Genomic DNA, 15,055 nt, shown 5'->3' with positions numbered 1-15,055 from the left:
GGCCAACCCCCTGCTAAAAGGGGGGGACCCCGTCTTTATAAATATTTTGTGAATGACCCGGCACAGCAGGGGACTCCACACGCTTGTTGCAGGTGTGGCCCGTGCAAAACCCCGCGGGTGCGTTTTGCTCCGGAAACCGCCGCCGGACCGCGGCATGGATATCCCCGGGTGCGGAGGAGGAATAGACATCGCCGGAGCGCAGCGGGCTCCGAAAGTCGCGCTGTCGACACGGACAGCCAGGCCGGCGTGGCGACGCAAAAGGCCACACCGAGGTGGGGGCCTCGGCAAGACGGGATCCGGGAGGTGAGTACCCTGCCCTGCAGTAATCGGCCCTTCGGGTCGGTCATACCTTGTTTTCCACAGGGAGGGACAGACCGGATCGCGTCTGTGGCAGGAGCGCGGGGCCACGGGCTGTCGGCTGTGCGGCTACGGAGGCAGCAAAGGAGGCTGCGGAATCGAGCCGCTGCGGCTCGAGGAATCGCTGCAGCTGCAGCTACAGCGGTGAGGAGGCACGCCTCCGCACCCAGCGCAGGGGAGACAAGATGGCGCGGGCGGTGGTCCCGCCGCTGACAGGCACGGGATTGGCGGTGTGTCTTGCGTACCCGCCGATGATTGGATAGAGGCGGGTCCAAGGAATGCCAGTCCCGTGCAGAGAAGAGACCCGATTGGGCCAGGAGGAGTGGCCCACAGGAGGCAGGCGTCGAGTGCAGCTGATCGACAGGTAAGCTCACCGGCGTCTGTCTCTTTGTTCCCACCAGCGGCTCGGCGCGTGTCGGGGAATCCCCTCGGCCCGCCGAGTCGTCTATGATGCAGATGCTGAGTGCTATCGCCGCTCAGTTGGAGGAGCTGATGGGGAAGGCGGTCGCGTCGGGAGAGCGTCGGGTGAGACGGAGGATCGGCGCGCGCTGGAACCGGAGGCCGGTCGGAGCACTGCGTGGGTGGTGAGTGTTGCCGTCCCCGTAAAGCAAGTAGGGGGGTTCGCCGAACATGGCGTGACCGTTTACGGAAGACCGGCTCCGAGTAGGCAACTTCCCAACAGCGGACGCGGTGGTGCAGATGGCTGGCGAGGCGAGGAGGTCGTACGCGCAGGGCTGGTAGGATCAGGGCTGCAAAGTGCCCCGGGTCCTAGCGCCCTGCGCTCCAAGCCCGCGGCTGTTTCCCGTCGCTCTGCAGGGACGCAGACGGGGCTGGGTTTGAGCTATTGCCATGCTCAGACCCAGACCGTCAACGCGTCCAAGAAGAGAGGGAGGAACCGAGGGGTGAATGCCGGTTCCTCGGACAGGGGAGGACGCTGCGCTGGGTGCGCGCATCCGGAAAAAGGCAGTCCTCTGTGCGGGCAGAGGAGATCCCCTGGGCGGCTGGGCGAGCCGCCTGCGAGAGCGGTGCCGCGGACAACAGACGGACGGGCATGGAACCTGCGACGGAGGACTTCAGCAGGCAAGTCAGGGGCTGTCGGAGGGGGGCAGGAGCACTGCGGGTGCGGAGACCGGCAGGGCACTCGGGTGAGTGTCCTGGCAGTGCTTCTGGCCCTCTTTTCCTTTTTCCACAGGCCCGAAGCCCCGACGAGCGCTGGGGACGACGTCGTCAGGGACCTGCCCTCCTGAAACGGGCCGCTCCGCGGGAGGGCTCCACGCCGAGAGGCCAATAGTGTCCCAGCTGCGGGGAACAGCGGGGGCGAGAGCGGCGCAGACCACAGGGGCGCGTTTGCGCCGGCGGGGGTGCCGAAGACGGATGTCCCAGGGTGCCGTGTTGGACCCTGGGGGCATAGTAGGACCCTCGCCGGGGACGTGCTGCCCGTTCGGGTTGTGCCGTTCGGACCAACGTGTCCTCGCTAGCGGTGGGGCACTGTGGCCCGGCCGGGCTGGAGCCCGGCGGGGCGCCAGGAGGACGTGAGGAGGACTTGTGCCTCCTCCAGACCGCGAGGGGGCGTCCGTCCTGGTTCTATTGGGAGCCACGGGTCGAGGGCATGGAAGCCCTACCCTGTAGGGGCCCGTGGTTACCGCCGGGCGGCGCCCCGATGCCGGTTCATCCCGTGTGGCCCTCGGCCGGGGGTGGAGCCCGGCCGGGACGCCTTAGAGGACCGGAGGAGGCGTGTGCCTCCTCCAGACCGAGTGGGGGCGTCCGTCCTGGTTAGACAGGGCGCCTCGGGTACAGGGCTTTGAAGCCCAGCCCTGTAGGGACCCGTGGCCACCGCCAGGCGGCGCCCCGGTGCCTAATTATCCCGGGAGCCCGGCACTTCCGCCACACCAGGAAGTGCCGGGGAAGACTTATTGTGGCGACCGGAGAGCTGCGGGAGGACAGCGGCACTTCCGCCACGCTGGGCGTGGCCAGAGTGGATGCCGGAAACACCTGGTGCTCATCCGGGAGCACTATATAAGGGCCGCCTCCCTTCAGTCTGGAGCGGAAGTCGGGTGGAAGAGGACGGAGCTAGCGGGAGGACTGGAGGCGGCCAGAGAAAAGAGAGAAAAGAGAGAAAAGAGGCATTGTAAGGCCTGGGAAGAGAGACAGAGGCGTTGTAAGGCCTAGAATCGTTGCATCGGTGCAAGAGGCACTGGGGACTTGAGCGCGGGAAAAATCTGTAGATAGTGTAAATAAACGAGTGTGTGGTGAGCAAAACGATGTCTGTCTGCCTGTGTCCGGGGTCAAGTTCACAATATATATATATATATATATATATGTATATATATACACTAGATGTGTAAGCCCGTGCAGTAAAAAGCCTGGGGTCTTAGAAACTACTGTATTTGTCAGAAAAAAAATTGAAATGTACAGATGTCAGGTAATTGAAAGGAACTATTTTGGGCATCTCTCTCCTAGGTTTCATTTTGCCAACGCACTCACCCCACTTGTGTATTAGCAGCAGAAGGAAAAGTAAAAGGGATTTTTTGCTGATGAGCTCGTCCTGCTTGTGTAAGAGTTTCTCTCTTTTCTTGGCAGAGTAACTTTCTTCTCCTGACTCATTAACTTGAGTCTGCCTTGCCGGCTTTCTGAGCTTCATGCTGAAGTTGCCTCATACTTCCGGGGTGGACAGACAGACACACACACCTTCACATGTATAATCCTATATAATCCTAAACACACAGCAGGATTCCTAGATCAAATTTTGTATCATTGTTTAGGTTTAAGGTTTATGCTTGTTAGGTTTTTATTTTTTTTGGTTTTAACCATTAATGTTCTTAATGTTACATTTTGAGATTCTAATGGTAAAAAATTCTCATTATTGAGCAAAATTCTCAAAACAAATTAAAATCATACTGTTTTATTTTGTAGGATATATCAGTATATGTCCAGATGAACAGAATTTAATTGAGGAATCCTCACAAGCACTTTAAAACTGAATTAAATCAAGGTGTGACTATACCAAATTAAAATTTTTATTTTAATAATATCTGTGCCTGTATTAGCAAACATTGAATCTTGGTTGATCTTCTGATGTACAGTAAAAAAACACAACCTAAAGAATTCCATTTTTTCTAAATTTTCCGTAACCCCAGAAATAAACCATGTGGTTATCATTGGCCATTCACTCTCCATAGACCGCACTGAGTACCCCATTGATGTAATCTAAACATTTATGTTGAAGGAGTGACCCTGTGTTCAGATTCAACGGGTTGGAAAATGGATGGATGGATGGAGATGTCAGTCCATCAGTCTTTAGAACTTGCCAAACCTTAATCATTAATGACCAGACAATACAAAATATACTATCTGCGTGGTCGTCTCACAGAAACTTACCAAATCAAAACATATTGTGCCCAGAGACGAAGAAATGCTGGCATGGGTCCCAAGGTTTCCAAAAGATAAATGTAATGTCCACCAGACTTCTTAATGCTTGTACCTAACTCAGCATAGCAGAGCGCTCCTAGGAGTCAAGCATACATATGTAAATATGAGGACAATATTATTCACACATATAAAATATACTCATAAGTTACATAGCTGAAGCACAGCCCCTAATTATTTTCCAAAAAAATTGCTGACATACGATTTTGGGGCATATAGACTATTAATTAACCAAATGTGCTTCATTAACTGGATGGTTTCCTCTCATTTTTTGCATCTTAATGTTTAGCACATTGCTTCCACTCCATCTCAACTGGTGTGGTGCTGAGGTGTCACCCATAGCATGGATGCAGTCGGGTCCTAATCTGGATCCTGAATTGGTTTGTCATGTGGTGGGTGCACCAATGCGCTGTATCAGTGCATGCGCCTAACCTTACAGTACATTGTAATGTTATTACATTTGTGATACTGTTTAACAAAAAATGGAAATAACAATAATGGCCAATATATTTGTTTTCTGAGTTTCCGAACAAAAACAAATCTAATTTCACTTCTAAAATCAAATAATTTTTAAACTATATGATGGCATTATTCCTTGCATTTTTCAACGGTGGTTTCTTTTAAATGATCTATGGAAGTTTTTACAATAATGTTTTAAAGCCAGCTAGCAGAGCTTGCCAAACTGGAAAACATCTTGTAACAAGAGTAGACTCAAACTAACTTTTATGAGAATACAGAAACACTTTGCACCAGTGTGGCTTCTGTCTTAGGAGGTATTTTTGAAGTTATAATTTTTATGTCTATAACCACATTAATACAGGCAAGGCTGGCTCTCCCAATTAGGCGAGCTAGGTGGTCACCTAGTGTAGGGCTGCAATTTTTTTTTAAATAATACAAGCTCTGACTTACAAACACTCCGAGTCATTATGACTGTCCAGTTATTTGTTTTACGTATATTATTTTCATGTACTAGTGACGTTTGGTCTTAACGATTGACACTTCCAAATTTAAAGATTCACTTTTCTCATCTTCTATATGTTTCTTTATTTCATTTACATGTTGCTTTGTAGATTTGGTTTTGTTTTCAGAGGTGCTGACATGTCAAAAACTGTTGGGGACTGCCATATCAGAGATAATAATCCAACAATAGCATGAATGACAACAATAATATCAATAATAATAATCTTCATACTGGCGTAGCATAGAAGATGCTGCATTCATGTATTCTCGAACAGACAGTAAACCCAAGCTGTTGAGTCATAAATAACATGTGAATGCTGGACGAACTTGGAATTTCAAACTGGGCAATTTGGATTTACTGTCTGTCCAAAAGCACGTGAAAACACCATAAGACCATTTTGGAAATTACTATAGTTATTATACTAATATTATATTTTGCTCTCCCCAGTGCTGGCTCCTCTCTGATGTCCACAGGGTTCTGTGTATTGGTCTACCAGTGATGATTCCACTCAAACCAAAGGGGGTGTTGGGGTGCCATTTACAGTTCCACCTAAGGCAGCAAAACATGCTAGAGCTGGCCACTGGTACAGAACTACTTGCAGAACAGTTTTAGTTTGGTTATTTAAAAAACTTCATGAAGCGATTTAAAGACAAAAACTGGATTTTATTTTTAAGAACATCGACCTCACCAGGAGTGTGAAGGCTTTCTGAGCACAGCCTGGTAGAACCTAGTTTACCGATGCCTTAGACAAAGCTGTAAATCTTAATAAAAATGCCCCACATAGCTGATTTTAATTAAATTAAAAATACTAAAAGATAATGTTAAAATTAATACAAATGTACAGTTCATTCCATTTAAATTGTTTAAAGAAATTAACAAACTGTATAATCACAAAATTGAAAGAAACTGAAGTATAATGATCAGCTTTAAAATTTACCCATAACTCCAATTTACTGTATCTCTGTATATACCAATATACATATAGCTAGTTACACATTCAATGCACGACATTAAAAAGTTTTTTCATTAAGAGACAGACTATGGAAAGCTGCTTTAATGGACCAAGAGAGAATTTCAAGGTATTGAATTATAGTGAATGATATTTGCCAAGTTTTAACGTAATGCTGTATTCACATGCTTTTGGACTATCTGTAGTATACTTTGGCAGGTGGTGATCACAGGAATAAGACCCACCAAAAGAGCTGTTGGACGGTGAACATGAAGAAAAAATTGTTGGTATGTATTACAGTACATTAATTGCTAAACTTTGGAGTAAAAGTTATAGTAAATGAAGCAAAATCATGAAACAGAAAATCTACTGTAAGTTTGCAGCATTGTGGTTCCTTTCTCCATATTTTGAAAAAATGTTCCACACACCTAAACTGAATATGCATATACCATAGAATATAATATTATATTTATTTTTTACTGCTGTCTTTGTATGAACCTCAGGAAACTTTCCTCTAAGAAATGGGCCATTAATAGAGCTGAAACCAATAAATGATGATATTTGTATAATCTTCTCATGCCATTTAATAATGGGTAAAACATGTTTCAATAGAACTTCATACATTTTTGCTGTATTTTATGACTGACTGAACCTTAACCCAAGCTTTCCAGAGAAAAGTGTTATTTTACATACCAAAAGTAGAGATAATTCCTGTGGCCAACCAGATGATAAGAGACATGCCGATATTGCCAGAGTTTTTCAGAATACCTTTTGGAGCAATGAAAATCCCACTTCCTACGATTGTGCCTATAATAAGGCACATTGATCCCAGAAGGTTGATGTTTTTCCTCAAGTAAACAGTTTCTGTACTTGCCATTTCTGAAATGAAGCTACTGTCTGTGTTAACAGTGCTTTTGGGCGCTTTCTTGCCCTTCTCCCTCTCCTGTCATTCTCTGTTCAATGCTGAGCATGGTGTTAAATAAAAACCCCACCTCATCTACATATGATTTCCAAAGTAAATGAGAAAAAGACTGGAAAAAGGAAATTAATAAAGTTGTAAAACTGGATGCCTCTATAAAGCCTGCCACTCAGTTACTGAGACTGAACAGTCCTTTGAAAACATTTCAATTTATTTCAGTGTTATTAGTTTCAATTACATCAAACAGATAGAAATAACCCAAAAATTATGAAATTAACAGAATTGAATTGAATTAGACAGGGCATCCTCACTCAGATATACTGCTGATTCAAAGTCTTAAGTTTCATATAACACAATCAATTAATCCATTCATTTTCTAAGTCTGCCTTGTCTATTACAGGATAACAAGGAACCACAGTCTAAACAGATAACAGCAGAAACAACCTGTAAGGTCTTAAGAAGGATTTAGGCTTAAAAATGTAAAGTTGAACTGGGGAAGGATTAACAAAACATCTGTTAAAAAATCCACATATTGTTAAAATGTGCAAAATTCCTATACCTGTAAGAAAGAAGAGATAAGCACTGCACCACCATATTAGGCATATTAGACATTTCTGATTCACATATTAAAACTGCTTTATTAACAAGGCATTGAGTTGCTTTTTTTTACTGCCAAGCTGTGAAACCTTATGGTTCATAAACAAGGACAATTAGCCATAAGGACACTCCTGGAAAACCTTTTATCCCTGCAGGTAGACACATGGGTCATTACTTTAACAACATGAACATTTTTCAGAATTAGTATTTTCAGACTCTCTGTGTTATCTCAATTTATACTTTTGTTGAGGTACTTCTTAATGCCTTGATACTCGGGAGAGAATTAAGAGGAATTATATCTGTGTTTCCACCTCTCTCCCAGCATACATTGACCTCATAACCTCTGGACTATGGATGTTCAAGACTTCCTGGTGGCCAGTCAGTCTGTGGTCTCAGAATACATTGATGTTTATGATTTCTTTTTTTTTTTTTCTTTTCTGTATGAGGCATTCGGTCAATTATTTATTTATTTATTTTTTTTGTTAAGTGGCACATTCTTGATCTTTTTTTCACAATTATCTACTTTGCAACTTATTTAAATGATGCTGATAATGCAAATTTCAGGATCAGCTTTGCTAAAGATGTAAAAGGCCATCCATATTTCTTTCCAACATTGTGTGATGGATTCAGAGGCAAACAAGCAATATGAAAATTAAAAATGACATCAGGCACACAAAGTTTAGCAGTGACTAACACACAAAACAAGATACAGCAAGATCAAAGTCTGAAAAATGATCTGGACAAAGCTCAGAATCCTAGCACACTATCTGTTTCTCTGTCTGTGTATTTTACTCTTTTCTCTGTCTATTTTTCTATATACCTGACACATTATAGGCCTGTCTTGATAGTTTTGTGGAAACAGACCCCAAGTACAGTATAAGGGTCTACTTCTTCCTTGCCCTTCTTTTTATTCATATAGTACTAAACAGACAGATAGTGATAATATACCAAATCATAGCTAAGTCACCAGAGGCAAACAGCAGTCAGAAAATGACAGCAGACTCGGGGCTCAGAGATTGTTCAGGCTTGTTGCATTTCTAATTGTAAAGTAAAGGGAAAAGGAAACACAGCAAGGTGTGTGTATTGTAGTCATGTTAAGAGCCCACTTAATCATTTCAGGCATTAAATAGAAAACTTGGTTATACTGATTTGGCTAAGCTGACTCTGTTGTATTAGACAGACCAGGGTGAAGAAAGTGAAGTGACTTTATAATGACAGGACTCAACATCTTCCTGCTGCAAACAACGTCTGTGGTTCAGGGCTCTTTTCCACAATCTATTCATTAAAAATAGGGACATTATTTGAGTATTGCTCTTTAAATGCTGCCCAGTGTATTCCTTTGCTCCTACAGCACACTTTTACAAAATTCAAGGTTTTCAATGCCATCCAAAGAGGCAATCAAAATGATATCATAACACAGTCAGTCATGTTTGCATTTTGTTTTTTAATTTTATTGAATTTATTAAAATCAAATAACATTCCATACACATAACTCAAGTTTTACAAAAAGAAAAACCAAAGCCTTGAAACAAATCAACCCCCACTCTTGAGAAAGAGATCTAGGCGAGCAGTGTAAAACTTTATGCTAGTAAAGACAAATGAATAGATAAAATAATAAATGAATAAAGATAAATGGAGTAAAAGAGGGGAGAGAGCCTGCTTCTTCAATGTAAATGCTTATTCTAAATTGTTATTGATTAGATCTTGCAAGGTTCTGAAAAAGTTTTATTCAGATCCTCTAAGTGTGAATTTGATTTTTTCCAGTTTCAAATAGTATATAACATCAGTTACCCATTGACTTATAATAGGAGAGTTAGGATTCTTCCAATTGAGCAAGATAAGTCTGTGTGCCAGTAGTGTATGTAGTAAAGGCAATCGCAGTTTGTTTGTCTTTCTCCACTTTAAACCCATCTGGAAGTACACCAAACACAGCTTTTAGTGGATTACGAGGAATTGTGACACCAAGGCTGTCTGAAAGGCATTTAAAAATTTTGGTCCAGAATGATGTTAATTTGGTGCATGCCCAAAACATGATTAATTCTATGCTTTGCGCATATGGAGCTCGCAGGAAATCGTTTCATTGCTACTTTCCACTCCTTTTCTGAAATATTGAGTAAGATGTCCTTTTCCCACTGTTTTCTTGGACCTTTGAAAGGGAGGGACTGTAAAATAGTTTTATATATTACAGAAATGCTGTTTGAGTCCTCGAGACTGAGCAATATTTTTTTCGGCATAGAGGTAGGTGGGAGATGAGGAAAATTGGGTAGGTTCTGTTTAATAAAGTTTCAGATTTGAAGGTAGTGAGAGAAATGTGTTGCTGGTAAGTTAAATTTGGAGTGTAATTGTTTGTAGGATGTAAAAAACATTGTCTATTTACAGATCTCTAAGTGATTTAATCCCAGATGTTTTCTAGGCATTAAAAACTGTATGTTTGAGAGAATAGGAAAAGGTAGTTCTCGTGCAGAGGTGCCACAGATAAAAGCTTCTCTTTCTTAAAATACTTCCTACATTGGTTCCATGTTCTTATTGAGTGAAGCACAATTGGGTTGTTAGTATATTGGCAAAAACTTGTATTTATTGGGGTACAAAGCAAGGAATATAAAGAAGTCGTGCAGGATTTTATTTGTATTGCGGATCAAGCATGTGTATGTTTGTCTAGTTCTGTCCATGTCCATGTTTTCATAGTTTGTATGTTTGCTGCCCAGTAATAAAATTGAAAGTTAGGTAGAGCCATGCTGCCTTCCGCCTTAGGTCTTTGTAGGGTCGCCCTTTGGATACATGGATGTTTTGAATTCCAAATAAATGAGGTTATGGTTGAATCCAATTTCTTAAAAAAATATCTATTGATGTATATTGGAATGTTTTGAAATAAAAAGAGGAGGATATTCATCTTATCAATGTTAATTCTCCCAGCTAAAATGAGATGAAGGGTTGACCATCTATGCAGGTCTTGCTTAATTTTTTCCATACAGACGTCAAAATTTTGTTGATAAAGAGCTTTATATTTACTTGTGATGTTTACACCTAGGAATTTAAACTGATCTGCAATGACAAAAGGGAAGGTGTCCAATCTAATATTGTTTTGCTTGAGAATTCACTGGGAAGAGCACACTTTTATTCAAATTGATTCTGAGACCAGAAATCTTTTGAAATTCTGTTAGTGCTATTAGGACTGCAGGCACAGTATTTTGTGGAACTAATATATACAGTACCATATCATCTGTATATAGAGAAAGTTTCTGTTCAAGTCCTTCTGTGATAATCCCCTTTATCTCAATAGCATTTTGACAGTGAATTGCGAGTGGTTCAATGGCGATTACAAAAAGAAGTGGTGACAAAGGGCATTCTTGTCTGGTACTTGTCTGTAGTTTAAAGTAGTCTGAATTGATGTTGTTAATACAAACTGAAGTTTCTGGATTAGTATACAGTAATTGGATCCATGCACAAATGTACGGGCCAAACCCAAATATGGTGAAAAGGTAGTTCCATTCAACCTATCAAATGCTTTTTCTGCATCCAATGATAATAATATCTCAAGCGGTGTTTGACTTTGTTGGTGAATATATTACATTAAACAGGCATCGAACATTGGAAGCTAAGTGTCCAGTTTGGTCATGTCATATTACCTAAGGCAGCACTTTTTCCATCCTTCTAACTAGGACTTTGGAGAGCATCTTAACATTGTTATTTAGTATTGAGATTGGTCTGTGCAATGCACATTTTAATAAGTCCTTATTTTGTTTAGGAAAGACAGTAATTAATGCTTGGCGAAACATTTTAGGTAGAATTTTTTATTTTCTCTAGCTTCTGTAAATGTTGCTAATAGAAGGGGAGCTAGCTGAGTTGAGAATTTCTTATAAAATTCCGCAGGTTAGCCATCAGGGCCTGCTGCTTTCCCATTCTGCAGTGAGTTTATAGCATCTAGTAATTCTGATAGTGCCAGAGGTTTATCCAATTCCACTGCACTAAGAGTATCTATTTGTGGTATCTGTAATGCATCCAGAAATGCCTTAGATTGTGTCTTGTCTTCTTTAATCTCAGTACAATATAAGGATTTATAGTAGTCTCTAAATGTGTGCATTACGTTTTTATGGTCAATGATTTTGTCTCCGTTTGTACTGCTGATTGCTGCGATTGCATTGCGAACGTCTTGCTTGTGGATTTGTTGAGCTAAGATCTTAGTTAGTTAGTTTTCTCTCCGTATTAATAATAATGATATCTTGATTTAAGTATGAGTTGTTTAGTTTCTTTAGTTGTTAAGAGATTGAGCTCAGAATTCAGAGCCTGCCTTTTCGTATTAAGCGTCTCACTTGGACACCTGAGGCCTCATGCATAACGGCGTGCGTAGAGTTTGCGCTATAACATGACATAAGCACAAAAGCCGAAATGTGCTTATGCACAGAAAAATCCAGATGCAGGAATCTGTGAGTACTCCAACTTCCACGTTCTTCCGCTACATAAATCCCAGTCAGCGTGAAAAGTAATGCATGTGCACGTGCCTGTTGTCCTGCCCCAAATCCTCCGAGAATTAATACTCTTTAAATATGCAAATCAATATAAATAGCCCTTAAGCTCAGCATTCTGTGAAAATACAATGGGAAAAGCACAGGGGAAAATATAAGAATTTCAGCGAATACCAAGTGGAGGCAAAGGAAAAACATACTATTTGTTGGTTTAAACAGTGGTATAATCAACAAAAGGAAGTTGATCGAGTGACATAGCGTGTTGGAGAAACTTGAAAGCTCAAGTTCACAAAATCGCACAGTGCTCGAAATAAAAAAGAAGTCATATATCAAAGTCATCGTGAAAAGGCGAGTTGTAGCTCACCGTCGGAGTGTCATATGAAAGCTTATTAGGGTACAGACAAAAAAAATAGGCACACAGTGGGAAAAAAGCACAAAATGTCAACTTTAATCTCGAAATTTCCACTTTAATCACGTATTTTATTTTGTCATTAAAGTAGAACATCATAAACTTCATCTTAAAATCATTTAATTTACTAGTTTCTCAAATCCCATTGTAACTAAAGTAGTAAGGTAAATGCTTTGTTTTGTATTTGATCTTCTATGTGCTCTATGTATGTGAATCACTAAGTGGTTCCGTTCTTTCTCTTTCTCTGACAGGACACAAAATCCATTACATTCATGATATTACAGCTCTCTGAATAATTAAAATACTGAGATGTATACATATCATTTCCATGATGATTGGAATAAAAGCATGTTATTAAACATGGGAACACGGTGGCGCAGTGATTGTTCATGTCTCACACAAGATGTTGCTGCGCCATGCGCGACCTTCGATGGAATAATTTATTGTAGCAGTACTGTCTCTTTCAAACGTACTAACCTCCAATTCCTGTCCTTACTTTTCTTTCTCCAAATACCCAATCGCCACACAATCAGCTCTGTAATAGTCGTTAAGCCATCTGTAAGCTTACAATGATGATTCTTCAAAACTTTTAAGGAACATTGAAATATCTTCATAGTACGTGTTTAATTATTCTGTCCGTCTATCTTTTCAGTGTCGCGCCAGCCTCAGCAAATATACAGCGCGAGGCAGGAACAATATGTGAACTTGCTAGGGCTGCGGCACCGTGTCCTCACATGTTTAATTATTAACAATACAGATTATTTAAATGAAGTTAAAGTTTTATCTGTATAATATAATCAACATATTTTGCTGCATTTCATCTTAAATTTGATATCGTCATCATATGTAAATACGCGCTTTATAAAGTGGCACAGGTTGTGCAATATTATAACTGTAGTGCAAGTTTAGAATGGGGTAATTGTACTTATAAGTACAAACAGTTCTACAAGGAGTACTTGATTGAGTGTGTTTATACTTCTTGGGATGAAACTGTTTCTGAACTGCAAGATCCGTACAGGAAAGGCTTTGAAACGTTCTGCCGTGGCTGAGGCAGCGTGTGCTTGATGCTGTATACCGATAATTCTGTTTTCGATCAGCTGCTGCTGTGATTCCCCACTCAGATACAGTGATAAAAATACTCGAGTGGTGCAGTGAGAGTAATATGGAAAAAGATGATCCGCTGTGGCAACCTTTAACGGGAGCAGCTGAAAGAAGAAAAGAAGGTGCAGTGACAGTAACAACATTAAAGCAGCTATGGTATTTGGAATACTGTGGCTATTCCTTGGACCATTATATTGTTACAGGTTAATTACAATCAGATGCATTACACTAATAAACAATATGCAGTTTCAGTGTACAGTGGAACCTCAAAGTAATTTCCCCCCATAGGATTGTATGTAAATACAATTAATCCATTCCAGACCGTACAAACTGTATGTAAATATGTATTTTTTATAAAGTTTTTCAGCACAAATATAGTTAATTATACAATAGAATGCACAGTGTAATAGTAAACTAAATGTAAAAACATTGAATAACACTGAGAAAACCTTGAACAACAGAGAAAACTAACACAGCAAGAGTTCCCGCTATGAACCACTCGCTAAAAACACTTTTGTTTAATGAGTTTTAAGCACAGGGAAAAAAATGAACATTTGAAAAATCCATAATTTAATAAACAACCAAGAAAAGTAACATTGCAACAATGCATGCATGTGTGTGTGTGTGTGTGTGTCTCTCTCTCTCGCGCATGCCGTGTGTGTGTCTCTCTCTCTCTCTCATGTGCCTGTGTGTGTATGCATGTGTCTCTCTTTCTCACTAGCTTGCTGCACAGGGAGAGACTGAACACGTGCGGAAAACATCGGCGCACACCAACCGAAAGGGAAACTGGCATGTTCGTATACCGAGTGTGCGGTTTGGCGAACTTTTTGGTCGTAAAATGTTTTGCACGTGTTCCGAGATGTTCGTAAACCGAGGTTCCACTGTATTTATAATAGGAATGTGGATTTAAGAAAGAAAGATAAACCACACAGGAACAGTAGCACTGCTTTGACGCTGGGTGCCGCCAGTCTTCAAAATCGAGTGGAGAACTTGCGTACGACAGGGTATAAGGTACCGTGGAAATGTGCGTGGCTTGACGCTAAGTTTAGGTTTTATACATCGCGATTTGAATGTGGAAATGTCCTTACGCAACATTTCTGTGCGTACGCACCTTTTATACATGACGTGTTTTTGATCTATTCTAGCAATTTTGTTGATTAGCTCTGATACCTTCTTGGTTTCCAATTTATTTTTGTGGGAAAGATATGAGATAATCTGTCCTCTTAAAAAAACCTTCAGGGTTTCCCAGAGTGTTCCTGCAGAAACCTCTGATGGTGTATTTGTCTCTAAAAAAATTGATTTGCTTGGATATAAATTTTTGTACAGTTCTCGTCTGCTAATAAAAGTGGATTAAGACACCATCTGCAAGATGAGTATGTGGGGCATAGTGATTTTAGCTCCAAAATCAAGTTGGCATGGTCAGAAATACAGTAACAACAGCGTCGTACTTACAAGATTTGATCATAGCCAAGATGTTGTTATCTACAAAGAACTAATCAATTCTTGAGTAGCAATGATGCACTGTTGACTGGAAGGAATATGCTCTTGAGTTTGGGTTTAGAAATCTCAAGGGGTCTGATAGGTTGTGGTCAGTTACAAACTGTGTAATTGTCTTTGCAGTGTTAGATGTCATCGCCCCTGTGACAATAGACCTATCTAGGTCTTGATTTAAAACACAATTAAAGTCCTGTTAAAATACCGGGGAGAAACGAGTGGTGCGGCAGCAACAAGCCAAGCCTCACCTCGGATTGCGCTGTCCCTAACACGCTGGGTTGATGCATGCAATTGGCGCATGCCTGTTGCTGTCTCTTTGTATGCCACCAATATAATGTTTGCACAGACATTTATTATATACCCACAGTCTGGCTAATAC

General features: G+C 41.4%; 1 protein-coding gene across 1 annotated transcript in view; it reads right to left on the bottom strand.

Moving 5' to 3' along the window:
• The window catches only part of LOC120538599 (cystine/glutamate transporter-like), a 46,200-nt gene extending 39,630 nt beyond the window's left edge, over window positions 1-6,570 (bottom strand). The window contains exons 1-2 of the mRNA XM_039767988.1: window positions 6,387-6,570; window positions 3,736-3,862 (exon numbers count right to left, since the gene is read on the bottom strand). Of these exons, the coding sequence (XP_039623922.1) occupies window positions 3,736-3,862; window positions 6,387-6,570 (311 nt within the window). The remainder of the gene's footprint in view (window positions 1-3,735; window positions 3,863-6,386) is intronic.
• Window positions 6,571-15,055: the final 8,485 nt, after the last annotated feature.

The sequence above is a fragment of the Polypterus senegalus genome, chromosome 11, assembly GCF_016835505.1.
Source record: "Polypterus senegalus isolate Bchr_013 chromosome 11, ASM1683550v1, whole genome shotgun sequence".
Lineage (NCBI taxonomy): Eukaryota > Metazoa > Chordata > Cladistia > Polypteriformes > Polypteridae > Polypterus > Polypterus senegalus.
Note: the sequence above shows the minus strand (reverse complement) of the source record. Positions and strands in the feature narration are given on the sequence as shown.